This window comes from Gracilinanus agilis, chromosome 6 (genome assembly GCF_016433145.1).
Source record: "Gracilinanus agilis isolate LMUSP501 chromosome 6, AgileGrace, whole genome shotgun sequence".
Classification (NCBI taxonomy): Eukaryota; Metazoa; Chordata; class Mammalia; order Didelphimorphia; family Didelphidae; genus Gracilinanus; species Gracilinanus agilis.
Window position 1 is genome coordinate 257,789,043 of NC_058135.1, and position 13,661 is coordinate 257,802,703.

At 35.8% G+C, this 13,661-nt stretch overlaps 1 protein-coding gene across 1 annotated transcript in view; it reads left to right on the forward strand.

Annotated features, from left to right (window-relative positions):
- Window positions 1-347: 347 nt before the first annotated feature.
- Window positions 348-13,661, forward strand: part of CAPRIN1 (cell cycle associated protein 1) — a 57,713-nt gene continuing 44,399 nt past the window's right edge. Inside the window, exon 1 of the mRNA XM_044681847.1 lies at window positions 348-434. Coding sequence (XP_044537782.1) covers window positions 348-434 — 87 coding nt within the window. The remainder of the gene's footprint in view (window positions 435-13,661) is intronic.

A 13,661-nucleotide genomic window follows, 5' to 3' on the forward strand; every position in this document is an offset into this window, starting at 1 on the left:
GGGGCACATGGGGAAGGAGACGAACATGGCGGCGGCCGCGGTGGCGGCCTGGCCCAGAAGGGAAGCACCGGGGAGGGAGCTGCCGCCGCATTGGGAGCACAAAGCGAAAGAAGGCCAGGGGGAGGGAGGAGCCACACCCACGGCTGGGGGGTGCCCCGGGGGCCTCGGCTCAGCCTTTTGTTTCCTTTCTGCTCTCGGACCCTGGGCCCTGGGGGATAGGGGACCGGAGGCTGACTGGCACTTGACGCTGCCCTCGGTCTAACTGACCGCCCGGGGCTTCTATGGGACCGGGGGTGGGGGTGGGGGTGGGGGCCGCTACTCTCTTATTGTACTCGGACTTTAGGCCGATGCACGCTGGAGAGACTTTCAGGTTTTGTATCTATTTAAAGCAAGGGTGGTACTGGGAGGGAGCAGCGTTTATCCCCGTTTCACAGGTGAGGAAAAAATCATACAGCTAGGAGGGGTCTAAGGGCTTCTCACCATTCTATCCATTGAGTCTGGTCAATCTAAAATTATTTGCTGATAGCACCTTGAAACCATTCATTGGCCCTGTCTTAGACCTTCATAGAATTGCACTTAAACCGTTTATCTCTCCAGGCCTTAGACAGTGATCATCTAATTGGGAGGTACATAAGGACAATAAAATTCTGCACATTAAACGTAGAACACTAAAATCTTTTGTTTCAGTTTTATTTTGGAGTCTTATACCAAGGATTTTGGTATATTCCAAGAAATGTCCTGTAATCAAAGGATTCTTGGTGCCACTCGGGTGGCAGTCATTAACTGCTGCTAATCACATAACCTTGAGCAAATCTAAGCCTATGGGCTTTCCCTTTTTTCTTCTCTAATTGAACTGGATTGTACAAGGTTGATCAGTTGAAGAGAAAAAAAGCATCCTGAAGTTAGGTTTTAATTCTCTTTTGGACAAAGGAGAGTAACAGTTATTTTGAAACACCTTGATGTTATAATGAACATATTCTAATTCAGAGAATAGCTGAACCACTAACTTAAAGGGGTTCAGGGTAGTTGCATTGAAAACAGACTAGAGAACTTGAATTTTTTAGGTGACATTTGATGTACCAACACATTCTTCATCTTTTAAAGTATTTCAAAATATTTTTAGTTCCAATTGAAAATCTGGTTATACCATTATAACTTGTAACGGAAAGTATATAAAGTGAAATTATATCAAAAGCAATAAAGGTTGATTAGCAGACTACTGGATTCTACTGCTCCCTCCAATCTCTTGACTGCCTTCCCCTTAATAGGTTATAAACTAAATGACAATCATTTTTGTCTAGATTTTGTAGTATATAAGTTTTGTATTCCCTTTCTCCAGCTCTAAGGCTTGAGAATTCAGGAGATAAAAAGGGTAAGGTAAGAGAAAGTGTAAGGAAAAATCTAAACAAAAAAATTCTGTATAAGTAAGGTATATTTGTTATTGGACTTCTATGTACTGGGTTTAGTGACATTTCTGCACTATTAAAGATACAGATTTTTGTTTTATACAGAAATATTCCACTTAAAAGAAAAACTAATTATAATCTGAACCAAACTCACAGTTTAAATTAGGAAATGATTATCTCTTTTACATATAATACACTTTAAAATTCCCCTGGAATTAATGAGCACTTCTCAATTTGCACTCGTTTTTTTAAGAAACATGTCCATTGTAGCAAGTGATACATATTCCTCTACAATTTGCAGTTGCTGTTGCTGTTATTTATTTATTTTTAGACTTTATTTGATATCCAAATTCTTGGGAGCCACATTGAACTATACCCACTCGCGGAACCTCCTCAAGTGATATATTGTTTTTGTCTGGATTATATAATAAAAGTGTGGTGATACAAATTACACTGGAAAAAATTACTAGTCGAAAACACTGTATCACTTATTAAAAAGTCATTGAAGATTGAGATTATGTGTACAGCAAACTGTTTAAAATCAAGAATTATGGTAATTAAAGGTGAATTTTTAATGATTTTAGTTATAGGGAAAGCATTTGTTTTATCTTTAAGTATTAAATAAATAGATTATGGAATGCCCTAAGATTTAATTTTATTAAAAGCTACATAAGCCCTGTGCACATGTGACCCATATAGTTTGAGTACACTGGACATAAAACTCATTTTTTCCCCTAAATGATCTATCTGACTGGGGTTAAAAAAATTCTTACCTAGTTAATTTTCTTAACTCACAGTGCAGAATTAGGAGAATTGATGAGAAAATTAAATTGCTAGTTGGAATCGTTTATGATTTTGATGTAAAAGAATGAAAATATCTTATTTGTATTTTTTAAGAGTAAACCTCCAGTGATAAGCACCTTATAAAATTTAGATTCTTTTTACTTTCACTATTAAAACTCCATATAAAGGAGTTCTTCCATATGATGGTCCAAGAATTTCCCCCTACATTTTGGCCAACTCTTTGTTTCTATATAACTAGTTACCATGGTGAGCTTGCTCTTTTTTTTATAAAGGGATCCCCTAGTTAGTCTCAGAAAAATTAAGGGTTGGGTCAATAAAAGGTTCACCTAGTTAGAAGAAAGAATTTTTCCCCCTCTAGATTGCTTATTTCTTAGACAAAAAATAATAATTTGACCTTTGAAAGACTTCTTTGTAAAAGATGAAGTTAAAAGGGTCCTAACTGAATCTGGAAGTTATATTAACGTTTTGACAGGTTCAGTGGTGAGGAAAAGTAAATAGGGCAAGTAACAATTAAAAATGTTTTGGTGTTGGATTTGGGGATAATGCACACCACAATAATTTGGGAAGACTTACAGTGACTGCAGTAGGTAAAATATTAACTATTGTTATCTTTCTGGAAAAGCAGAAACTGACAGTTTTATAATTAAGATGAGACCCTTCCTGAAAGTCACCCCACATTATAGTTTTCCACAGTTTCTTATTTCATTACATATTCCTATTAATGAAATAATAGGAAGGGAAGAGGTTAGCTGTGAGGTAGGCCTTCTTGGGCCAGAATGTGGTGGGGTGCTAAGTACTTTCCTTGCTGCATTATTTTTATGGGGCTCTTGCTGTGTGAGGTGACATAGAATAAAATTGTGACTGTGCTTTTCTTTTTCTTTGTAGCTATACCACAGGATCATATAATCCTTGCAGCCAAGAGCTAAAATCGTTTGCTCCTTGTCTTTGATTTGTTACATGTACATTTATTTAGTTACTATAGTTTTTCACTGCATTGCAGAGGGAAAGGTAGCTTTATGTTTTGCATTCACCTTGGCAAAGAGGAAAGAAGCTTTAATACTTATTTTTTTAAAGTAGACAAGGTTATCTCTTCTGAAATATTTGGCTGTGATGAATTTTTAATGTCAGAAATGTGCTTTCACACATTTGACCAAGGATCAAGATGATTTTTTTAGTGATTCCTATCAACTTTCTTTTGACTTAAGTAAAAAAAAAGGTCATAGAAATAAATAATTACTAGCATTTATTTTATATTGTGCTTTTTGGTTTGCAAAATGCTTTATGGTACATTTTCATCCACTCACAATCACCTGGTAAAGAGTCTTCACATTTTGAAAATGAGAAAACAACCCCAAAGAGACTTGCCCAGGGTTATACGACCAGGGCATAGTAATAGTAAAGATCAGAGATTTGATTTGAATCCATCAGGTTGTTTTAACTCCGCGTCCAATCTTCTTTTCAATATATCATATTAATTAGAATACAATTTAAAATCTCAGGTGAAGTATTGACTTTTTGGAGTTTTTCCTACTAACAATATTTTAAAAGATTTGTAAAAACTTAATACACAAGTGAATTATTCTTGAAGTAAAGAATAGCTTTCACATTTGGACCTGCCAAACAAGAGAGGCAAAAGGAAAATCGAAAGGAAATAGACTTTTTATTCCTAGCTTCTGGTCCCCCTCTCCTTGGGGCTGTCAATTGAGAAGGTTAGAACTTGGAAACTGACTTTTCTCAAAAATATTCTGAAATGGGAAGTTCAATTTAGTTTCAAGCCTTTTAGAATATTTGAATCCTTCCTTGAATTCCCAACAATTCAGTTTCTTTCTCTGGAAAAGGTATGGGGGTGATAGCAGTTCCTAGGGACTTGGGTTTGTAGAAACATTTCTTTAATTATGGCAGCTGACCTGGTTTTTCTCAGGACAATGACTCTTGTATATAGCCCAGGACCTTGGACTCCAAATCCAATTTTATTTCCACTATACAACACTGATTCTGGTTAGTTTATGTCAACTTTAAACTTGTTAACTTTTAAATGATGTTTTTGGATTATAATGGATTTCTTAGATTTTGAAAATGGCATCCCATCTGTTCTTAACATTTTTTCCTCTTTCTGAAGTGCAAGGTAACTTCTAAGGATTAGGTCTAAATTAAACTTTCATGATCTTTTGAGAATTCTATAATTATGGAATGCAAGTATAGTTATATTACTGTCTGTTTACATGATGAATAGTTCACATAAAGGCCTATAAAAGTGGGATAATATCTGTCTGCTTTTTTAGCTAAATGTAAATTACATTTTATGAGAAATTTTTAATGCTAGACTTCAAACAATGTATGCTGTCTAACAGAAGTTAAACATTGGGAACTGTGAGAGAAATTGGCCCATCCATCAGAATCTTCACGTGAAAGAGATCTTTTTAGAGGTCATCTAATCCAAAGCCCATCAACCTTTCTCAAAAGCCTATCCACAACCCTCTTGATAAGTGAGGTACATGGAGGGAATAATCTACTAACCTCTGAGTCAGCCTATTCCACTTGGAGATTGGCCCCTTTACAATTTCTACTCATGGTTTTGCTCACTGGTCATAACAGAAAAAGTGAATCTCTTTCACATGTCTCCCCTAAGTCATCTCTAGGGCACACAAACCCCAGTCACATTGACTAATCCTCAAACAGTCCTCCTGCTTGTTCTCTTGAATTCCCTAACTTACCATTGTCCTTCTTAAGAGGTGACACAAAGAACTGAGCTACAATACTCCATATGTCCAATTAGGACACAATACTGCAGAACTGAATCCTGAAATCAGAATAGTTTACTTTTGTTTTAAGATTGTTAGCTTCTTATCATTGCTGTATTGTTCTATTGGTTTTTTAAAAAAATTTCTTCATATTATGAATTTGATAAACATGAGCCTTTTAACATATAAACAACAAAAAGGCATGTATAAAACCGAAAAACTAAAGCACATACTAAATTTTAATGATAATAGATAAAACTGCCCTATTTTTCTGTATTCCTTCTGAACTTGATTCTAATCTTTTTGTGTATTTTTTTTAAACCCTTAAACCTTCTGTTTTAGAATCAATACTGTGTATTGGTTCCAAGGCAGAAGAGTGGTAAAAGCTAGGCAGGCAATGGGGTTAAGTTAAGCCTTGCCTAAGATCACAGAGCTAGAAAGTATCTGAGGCCGTTTTGTATATTTTAAAAAAACTTTGTGATGCTTTTTTTTTTGGTGTCACTATCATCATTCCTCCTATTTCCTCATTGTGTCTGAAAGTCTAGGACTTATTTCATACCTTTCCATCTATCTTCTGAGGTCATAATTATTGGTCTTTGCATTATCAGAGTTAAGCCTTTGGAAGTCATTTTTGGATAAGTTTTGGAGACTTAATACTCCAGGTTATGTTCACTTTGTATCAGTTCTTTCAAGACTTAAGATTTCTTTGCCTTTGTCCTTTGTATCATTTCTTAAGAGTACAAAATGCATTTACAGTTCATGTTTTGTAATTTATTTATCCATTCTCTAATTTATGGTTTTTCATTTTGTTTCCGGTTACTTACTATGACAAAAAAAACCCCCAAAAACCTACTTTGTGCTTCTATTTTTGATCTCTTTTGGGTATCATTGGGCCAAAGGGTATGCAGTTTAGTGACTTGTAGAGTTTCAAATTGCTTTTCAGACTGATTTGCACCAGTTCACAGCCTATCAACATTACAATAGGATACTTGTCCTTCCACTGTTCACTAAGCATATAGATCAGTAAAACACCTTTGCCTTTTGCAGATTGAGTTGTCTAGACATGTCTGCCCCATCTATATTGGTTTTTTGTATTTTGAAGAAAAGTGAATGACTCACATTACATTACATTTTAAATTTTGTCTACTGTTTTAGCTCTCAAGACATTTTTTGAGTCCTGGTTCTGTCATATAATTTGATAGCATGTCTTCTATACCCATGTCTAAGCTTGATAAAAAATTTTTAAACAGTACTGGGCCAAGCACAGTTCCTTGAAACATTTGATTAGAGCTCTCACTAGGTAGCAAAAAATTCTTTCAATCTGGCCATTTAACCAGTTCCTAATATGCTTACCTAATATGCTTACCTAAAAATATATGTCAGGCCCCATCTTTTCATCTTGTCCACAGGAATAGCTTTCAGTATAATCTAGGTAAGCTATCTATAGCATTACCCTTATTAAGCCAATCTTAAAAAGGGGGAAATATTGGTTAGTCTGCTTAAGTTTGTTTTCAATTCTAAATATGCACTAATCCTTCCTGTAACAATATTTTCTAAAAATTTCAAAGGAATCAAAGTCAAGCTCATTTGGCCTATAATTTGCAGAATTCCTGTCTTCAAATTTTGGTTTTGTCAGGTTTACCAGAGAAAAGTTTGGAGTACAATCAGATAAGATCTCATTCTTATAAAGGGGATCTACTAAAATTTTGATGGATATTTTTGTAACTTTTTTGAAATATTAGTGTCTTGTAATGAAATGGCTAGGAATGACAACTTTTCCTTTATTTTTCCTTTAAAATATTTTTCCTTGTTTACATGATTCATTTTCTTTCCTTCTCCTCTTCCCTCTTCCCTCCCAGAGCCAATAAGCCCTTCCACTGGCTTATACAAATGTTATCACATATCTATTTCCATGTTATTCATTTTTGCAATAAAGCAATTTTTTAATCAAAACCCTAAATCACATATCCATATAAACAAACAATAAGTCATATGTTTTTCTTCTGCGTTTCTACTTCCACAGTTCTTTCTTTCGATGTGGATAGCATTCTTTCACATAAGTCCCTTGGGATTGTCTTGTAGTAGCAAAGTCCATTACATGGGCTTGTACCACTATGTTTCACTTTCTGTGTACATTGTTCTCTTGGTTCTTCTACTCATTTCAGTTTGCATCAGTTCCTGGAGGTTCTTCCAGTTCATCATTCCTCACAGCACAATAGTATTCCATCACCATCAAATACCACAATTTGTTTAGCTATTTCTCAATCGAGGGACACCCCCACTATTTTCCGAGTTGTTTTTTTTTTTTTTTTTTTTTTTTGTCAAAGAACCTGACTGAATATTTTTGTACATTTTCCATTATTATCTCTAGGGTACAAACCTAGTAGTGGTATTGCTGGATCAAAGAGTATGCATGAATAACAACTTTTTCAAGCTCCATATGAGGCTCTTGGTACTGGGGCAGATTTCAATAAATTAATTTTTGCACACTGATATACTAATTGACAGAAAAAGGGTAGTACTGCACTGCTGAGTTAGTATGGTGTGTGAATTTTCTCTTCCTTTCAGTTTTGGTCCTCTTGATTTTCGTTCTATTTTGGGAGTTTGGATTTTTCAATTGGCAGTAATTGGAATGTTTAAAGGGTTAAGGAGGCTCTTTTATAGGACATTTTCAGTATGGCTCATCTCCCAGCTCTTAATTAAAAACAATTCCTCATTCACTACTTTTAAAAGTGTGTGAGCTTAGAAAGAAGAAAAAAGACTTGCTTTTTTAGGTTTTCCAGGACTGATGCCTTTCTTGAGAATGAGAAAGAGTAAGTTTTTCCCTTTTACTTCTGTAGTAGTTATACCACTCAATTTAATACTTAAAAGACTACTTGAAAGATAGAAAGGATTACTGATTTTTTTTGTCCTTTCCCCAAGTTAGTAATGTTTAGGTTAGGAAAAGGGAGAAACTTTATATATGTATCCCCTACAGTGTATGGCATACAGAAGGTATTAAATAAATTTATTGATTCATTGTGAAATTTCATTTTGATAGTTGCTTTAAGAAAGCATGTAGACTATTTCAGGGACAGCAATGCTCTCATGCAAGGAACTGTTTTTAGTGGTATTTACCAGGATGGATTTCAATGTAGTGGGATTTTTTCTGTTGCATCTTTGAAATTTGAATAGGCTAACTGATTTTAGAGTATAATGGTGTGCTTAAAAAAGGTTAGCTTTGGAAAGGAAGTGAATAAACATACAGTACCCACTATGTACCAGGTGCTGTGCTAAAGGCTTTAGAAATCTTAACATTTGATCCTGAGAGGTAAGTGCTGTTATTATTTCTCATTTTATAGTTAAGGAAACTGAGGCAAACAGATTAAGTGAATTGTTTGGGATCACATAACTATTCGTATTTTAGGCAGGATTTGAACTCAAATCTTGATTCCAGAATTATTAGCAGGATTTTTATTGCATGGAGTCATGTGGAATTCTTACTAAAATTTTAAAGTACATTAAATTGTTCCAAGAGACATTTTGGAAATTTTAATTATATTCTACATTATTGTTAAGTAAATGAATGGGTCCAAAATTTGAAACTGATTTGTACCTTTGCTACTGAATTTAAGATTACCTTTTGTAAGATACTTGGTCTCCATTTAAAATTAAAGATCAAACCCTATTTTGCTTTTCAAAGGACTATTTAGCTGCCCCTTGGTTTTCCCAGAATTTTATTGTAATGAATATTGCTTTATGAAAACATCTGAATAATTCAGAAGATATATTCTTTATTCAGATTTTAACTCCAGTTAAAATACCTTTAAAAATGTAGAAATGTTTAAAAAGACTTTAGGTAGCAAAAAGTATTAATTAAAGGATTCAACACCATCTAAAAAATTAACATCTTTTTCTTCTTTGAATCAACTAGTTCAATTATTTTCTGTGGTTATCTAATGCCAGAACTATACAATGACATCTTTGCTGGAGTAGCTAGTGTCCTGCTTTACTGTCTAGGTTCACTGTGCTTACATGGTTATGTGTTTTGACTTTTTCATTCTATCCTGAAGAGGAAGAAAGGAAGGCTTTTGTTACCCAGACTTATTCTGAATGAAAGATTTTTTTTGTATAGTTAATCATGTGGGAATGGCAAACATCTATATATCTATAGAGTTGGAGACTTGCTAGAATGCTTCTGGTGCTGCAGTGCTAATTATCTCAAGGCAGATTTTTATTGTTGGGCAGCTCTAATGGCTCTAAATTTATTTCCTCATTTGAAATTTCCAAGTTGATGGGGCCAATGTTGTAGAAAAGGGAAACATTGATGTTGAATTGTTTCGCTTCATACTGTCATCTCTGGACCATGTTTGTATACCTTCATTTTGGCATTTAGGTCTGTTCATTCTGGACATTTTTTTCTGATAACTATTGTAAATTTATATTGTGTAGAGGCTTTGCTTTTCTGCTTGTTCTAGTTTTTGTTAATGCACTTTAAAAATTATATTCACTGGCAAGTTTTGCTGTCATGTCGGTTATTTTCCATTTTCTGCTTTGAGATTATTTTCTCTTTAAAATGGTTTATTGATTTAATAAAAAACAGTTATTTTGTTAAGTACTTGCTATGAACAAGTCATTAGGAGTACAAAAAACTTATCTTTCCATCAACAAGTTCACATTCTATTGCAGGGATACAATATTTACACAAGTAAAAATAAGATAGTATGAGGAGAACACTAATAATTAGGACATAGATGCTTTTTTCTTTTAATTTAAGGATTATTTTCAATTGTGTAGTCAGAAACAAAGGCTTATCTTTTTAATAACACTATTTTACCACTGTGTGTGACTTTGTGAATCTTGGAAAAGAAGAATTAAAAATAATTATTCAAAGGGTAATGAAGCACGTGGTAGGTGTCAGCAAGCTAGACAACACATACCAAATTAAGAAGGAACTAGAAAGAATAGTAAAAAATGTTATCAGACCTATGAGTCTTGGGTAGAGCAAGAGAGATAATGGTTGGCCAGGTGACATTCCATGTATAACCCTGGTGCTAGATGTCCTCCATGGTGGACTTGTGGGGAAAATGTGGAAGAGGCAGCTTGGGCAGGGCAGGTACTGGTGACTTGGAATCTACATGATGAAGGAGTAACTGGGCATTGGATAAACATTTATTAAGGTACTCTGCTTCAGGCACTGTGCCAAGTGCTTGTCTGTAAAATAAAAGCAAAGCAATTGTGCCTTCAAGGAACTTAAATTTTAATGGGAGGCACAATGTATGCTTAAATGGTTAGATACGGAGAGGATGAAGTTAAGACTTGGAGAAGAAGGCATTGGTACAGAGAGAGGGGGATGGGAGGGGAGGAGATGAGACTAAAACCAAATGCCTCTCCTATCCTGCAGGAAAGGATTTTAAGAGATGGACATGGGCAGAGGGGTGGGAGAGTGATTATTGCAAAGTCATGGCTGTAGAGTGCTCAGTTTGAGGACAAGTGACTAGATGTGGCTAGACCATAGAATTCATGTGTATATTAATGTGTCAGAAGGCTAGAAAGATTGGAATGGTCTTCAGTATTGAAGACCTTTAAATGCCTAAAATGCTTTTTAGGAGTAGTATGGAGGAAAGATTAGAGTTAGGTTAGACTTGAGGAAATGGAAGGCTCTTGCAATAGGCTAGGCTAGGCTAGACGTGATTAAGGACTGAATTAGGATGGTGGTTGTATAAGTAGACATAAAGAAATGACAAGATTTGGCAATAGATAACTGAGAGAGTGAAGAAGTGGGTGACACTGAAGTTGTGAACCTGGATGACAGCAAGGATGATGACACCTTTAACAGTAATGGGGAAGTTTGGAGGAGAGGTGTGGGGTATGGCGGGGATAATGAGTTTTCTTTAGGACATGTGGAACTTGAGATGCCCAAGAACCATCCAGTAGACAATTGGCAATGTGGGATTGGAGCTCAGGCTTCAAATTGGATCTGTAGATGGGGAGTCATCTGCATAGAGATTATAATTGAACCCATGGGAGTGGAAGGAAAACCAACTGTGAGAGAATATAGAAAGAAAATTAACAGACTTGTATGACAGCAGCAGTAACAAGAACACAGAGAGTAGTCATAAAAACTCAAATGAGAAGAATATCGCTCTTGCCATCTGGCCTCTATCTTCTTCATGAAGAAGGTGGCCAAAAATTACAAATTCTACAGAGGTGTCAAGAAACATTAGAAACATTAAAAAGCCATTAGATTTGCCAATTAAGAGACTATTGTTTATTCCTGTTTTTAAAAAGTTCTATTTGATTTTCAGTTTAAATTTCCCTTCCCCTTAACTTTCTCTCCACCCATTGAGAAGGCAAGAAAAACCCCAAACCATTACAAATCATATAATGGTATTAGTCATGTACCCAAAAAATGCAAAAAAGAAGAAAATATTCTTCAGTTTACTCTCTGGACCTATCATCCTTTTAGAGGTAGATAGCATGTTTCATTATGAATCCTTTGGAATTGTGAATTCATTTGGTCATAGTGTTGATCAGTTACTTTGTTTTTCAGAGTTAATTATTTTTACAATTGTGTTGTAAATTGCTTTTGTTTAAATTGTTCATCCCGTTCTGCTCACTCACTTCACCTTTTATAAGTCTTCCAGGTTTTTCTGAAACCATCCCACTTCATTATTTCTTAAAGCACAATAATATTCCAATACATTGAAACATCATGACATCAGCCATTCTCCAAATGATGGGCATCCTCTCCCGCCTGTTTTCTAATTCTTTGCCTCCACCAAAAAAAGCTTCTATAACTATTTTTGTACCTATGGATCCTTTTCTTCTTTCTTTGATCTCTTTGGGTTATAGAACCAGTAGTAGGTATCTGCTGGATCCAAGGGCATCTCCGGTTTAATAGCTTTTTGGGCATAGATTCTGAATTGTTTTTTATAATGATTGGACTACTTCAAAGCTTTACACTAACAGTGCATTAATGTCCCTGTTTTCCCACAACTTCTGCGGCATTCGTCTTTGGTAGTTTCCATTGAATGAAGAAGATAGAGGCCAGATGGCATAGAGTTTAGAAGAAAGAGAAGTTGGAGGCATTACTTTTTCAAAAAGTTTTAACTGAGAAGAGAGATAATAATAAAGCAGTTGTAGGAGTTTCTAGTGAGGAATTTTTTTTTTAAAGATGGGAGAGTTGGATATATTTGTGGACAACAGGAAAGAGACTAGTTTGTAAAAAGGATTGAATGTGTTCATGAGAGGGCGAGGGTATGACAGTCTTGGAGAAGATAAGGGAATAGAACTGATTGCATTGAGAATGAAGACATGATGACACAGAAATTATAGGCCTCAGGGATTTAGGAGGATGAAGGTGCCAAAAGTAAATAGAAATTGGGAAGAGGAGGAGCAGTGTAGGCCTTGGAAAGGGAAAGGAAGCAGGGGAAGTGTTAAGTTTTTGAGATTCTAGAAGGAGTTCAGGTAGGTCCTCACTTTCAATGAAAACATTGAGGCCATTCCCTAAGAGGTCCCTTCTCTTCATAAATATCTCTGATAAAGAGGTGAACTCTTCCATCTTGTCAGGATATCCCAGTCATCACATGCTTTTAGGAGCTAGGGGAGAAACCTTACAGGAAATTGTTGTGACAGTCACTCTCCCCAAATTTAATACAATTGATGATCCTCTGTGTCTGGGTTCTCTAAGGCTCTGAACTTAAAAAAAAAACACATTATTATAACTGTATTAATATAATTGGTTTCTTTTGCAATTTTGGGCATTTTATTTTATTCATTTAAAAAAACTTTCAAGAAAGATTCTTAGGTTATTACCAATTTGCCAAAGAAGAAAGGAGAGGGTCTGAGATAAAAAAGGCCAGGAGCGATCCTTTTTGTTAGACCCATATTTATCATTTCTTCCAACTTGTCTCCATTCCCTTCCCTATCCAATCATCATTCAGTTAAAATAATTTGCCCAGATATGACTGTCACAAAATATCTCCCCCTAAAGCCTTATAGCAGTGATGGGAACTTATTAGAGATGGAGTGCCAGGCCTTACCCCTAGACCATGTGCCATGCCCATGTCCCCTCCCACATACACACACATTCTGTGCCCCTCCTCCCATTGAGTGCTGGGCAAACTGCTTCCTTCCCTTAGTCCACCCAGGGAAGGGAGGAAACACTCCCATTGGACTGCTGGGCAAGGGGTGGGGTGGGGGGAAGGCTTGGATAGAGGTGAGGTGAAAGAAGCAATCTAGTCTCCTCCCCTCTAGTTATGTGAGCTATGATCCCCACAAACCTAACTCCTCCTCTCCAACCTGTGTGAAGTGGAAATTGAGGGGACCTTGAAAATTTCAAAGTATACCCTCTTTAGCTACTATTTTAGGAAACAGAAGCCATTTCAAATGCAATGCTTTAATTGAGAGAGGAAAAAAAAAGTTTAAAAAAAGGCAAAAAAATCCCTAGCTTTCAGGAAAATAACTTATTTATAGGAAAATATAACCCTTAGGTTAAATGACATTATCCTGACACATTCACCCCATCACTTCCAGCCTTCCTGAAGGGGAGGGGATATCCTCCAAATTAACCTTATTAGCAAATAGTCTAGGGTTGAAGTCAGGTTTCAATCTGGATGCAGAACTGATTGGGAGATTGCTAACTCTATCTAGCCACTATTGTGTTTTCCAGAGCTTCTAGCCCACCTTTTCTCCTGGCAGGCATCCCTTTGAATGCAAATCGAACAGG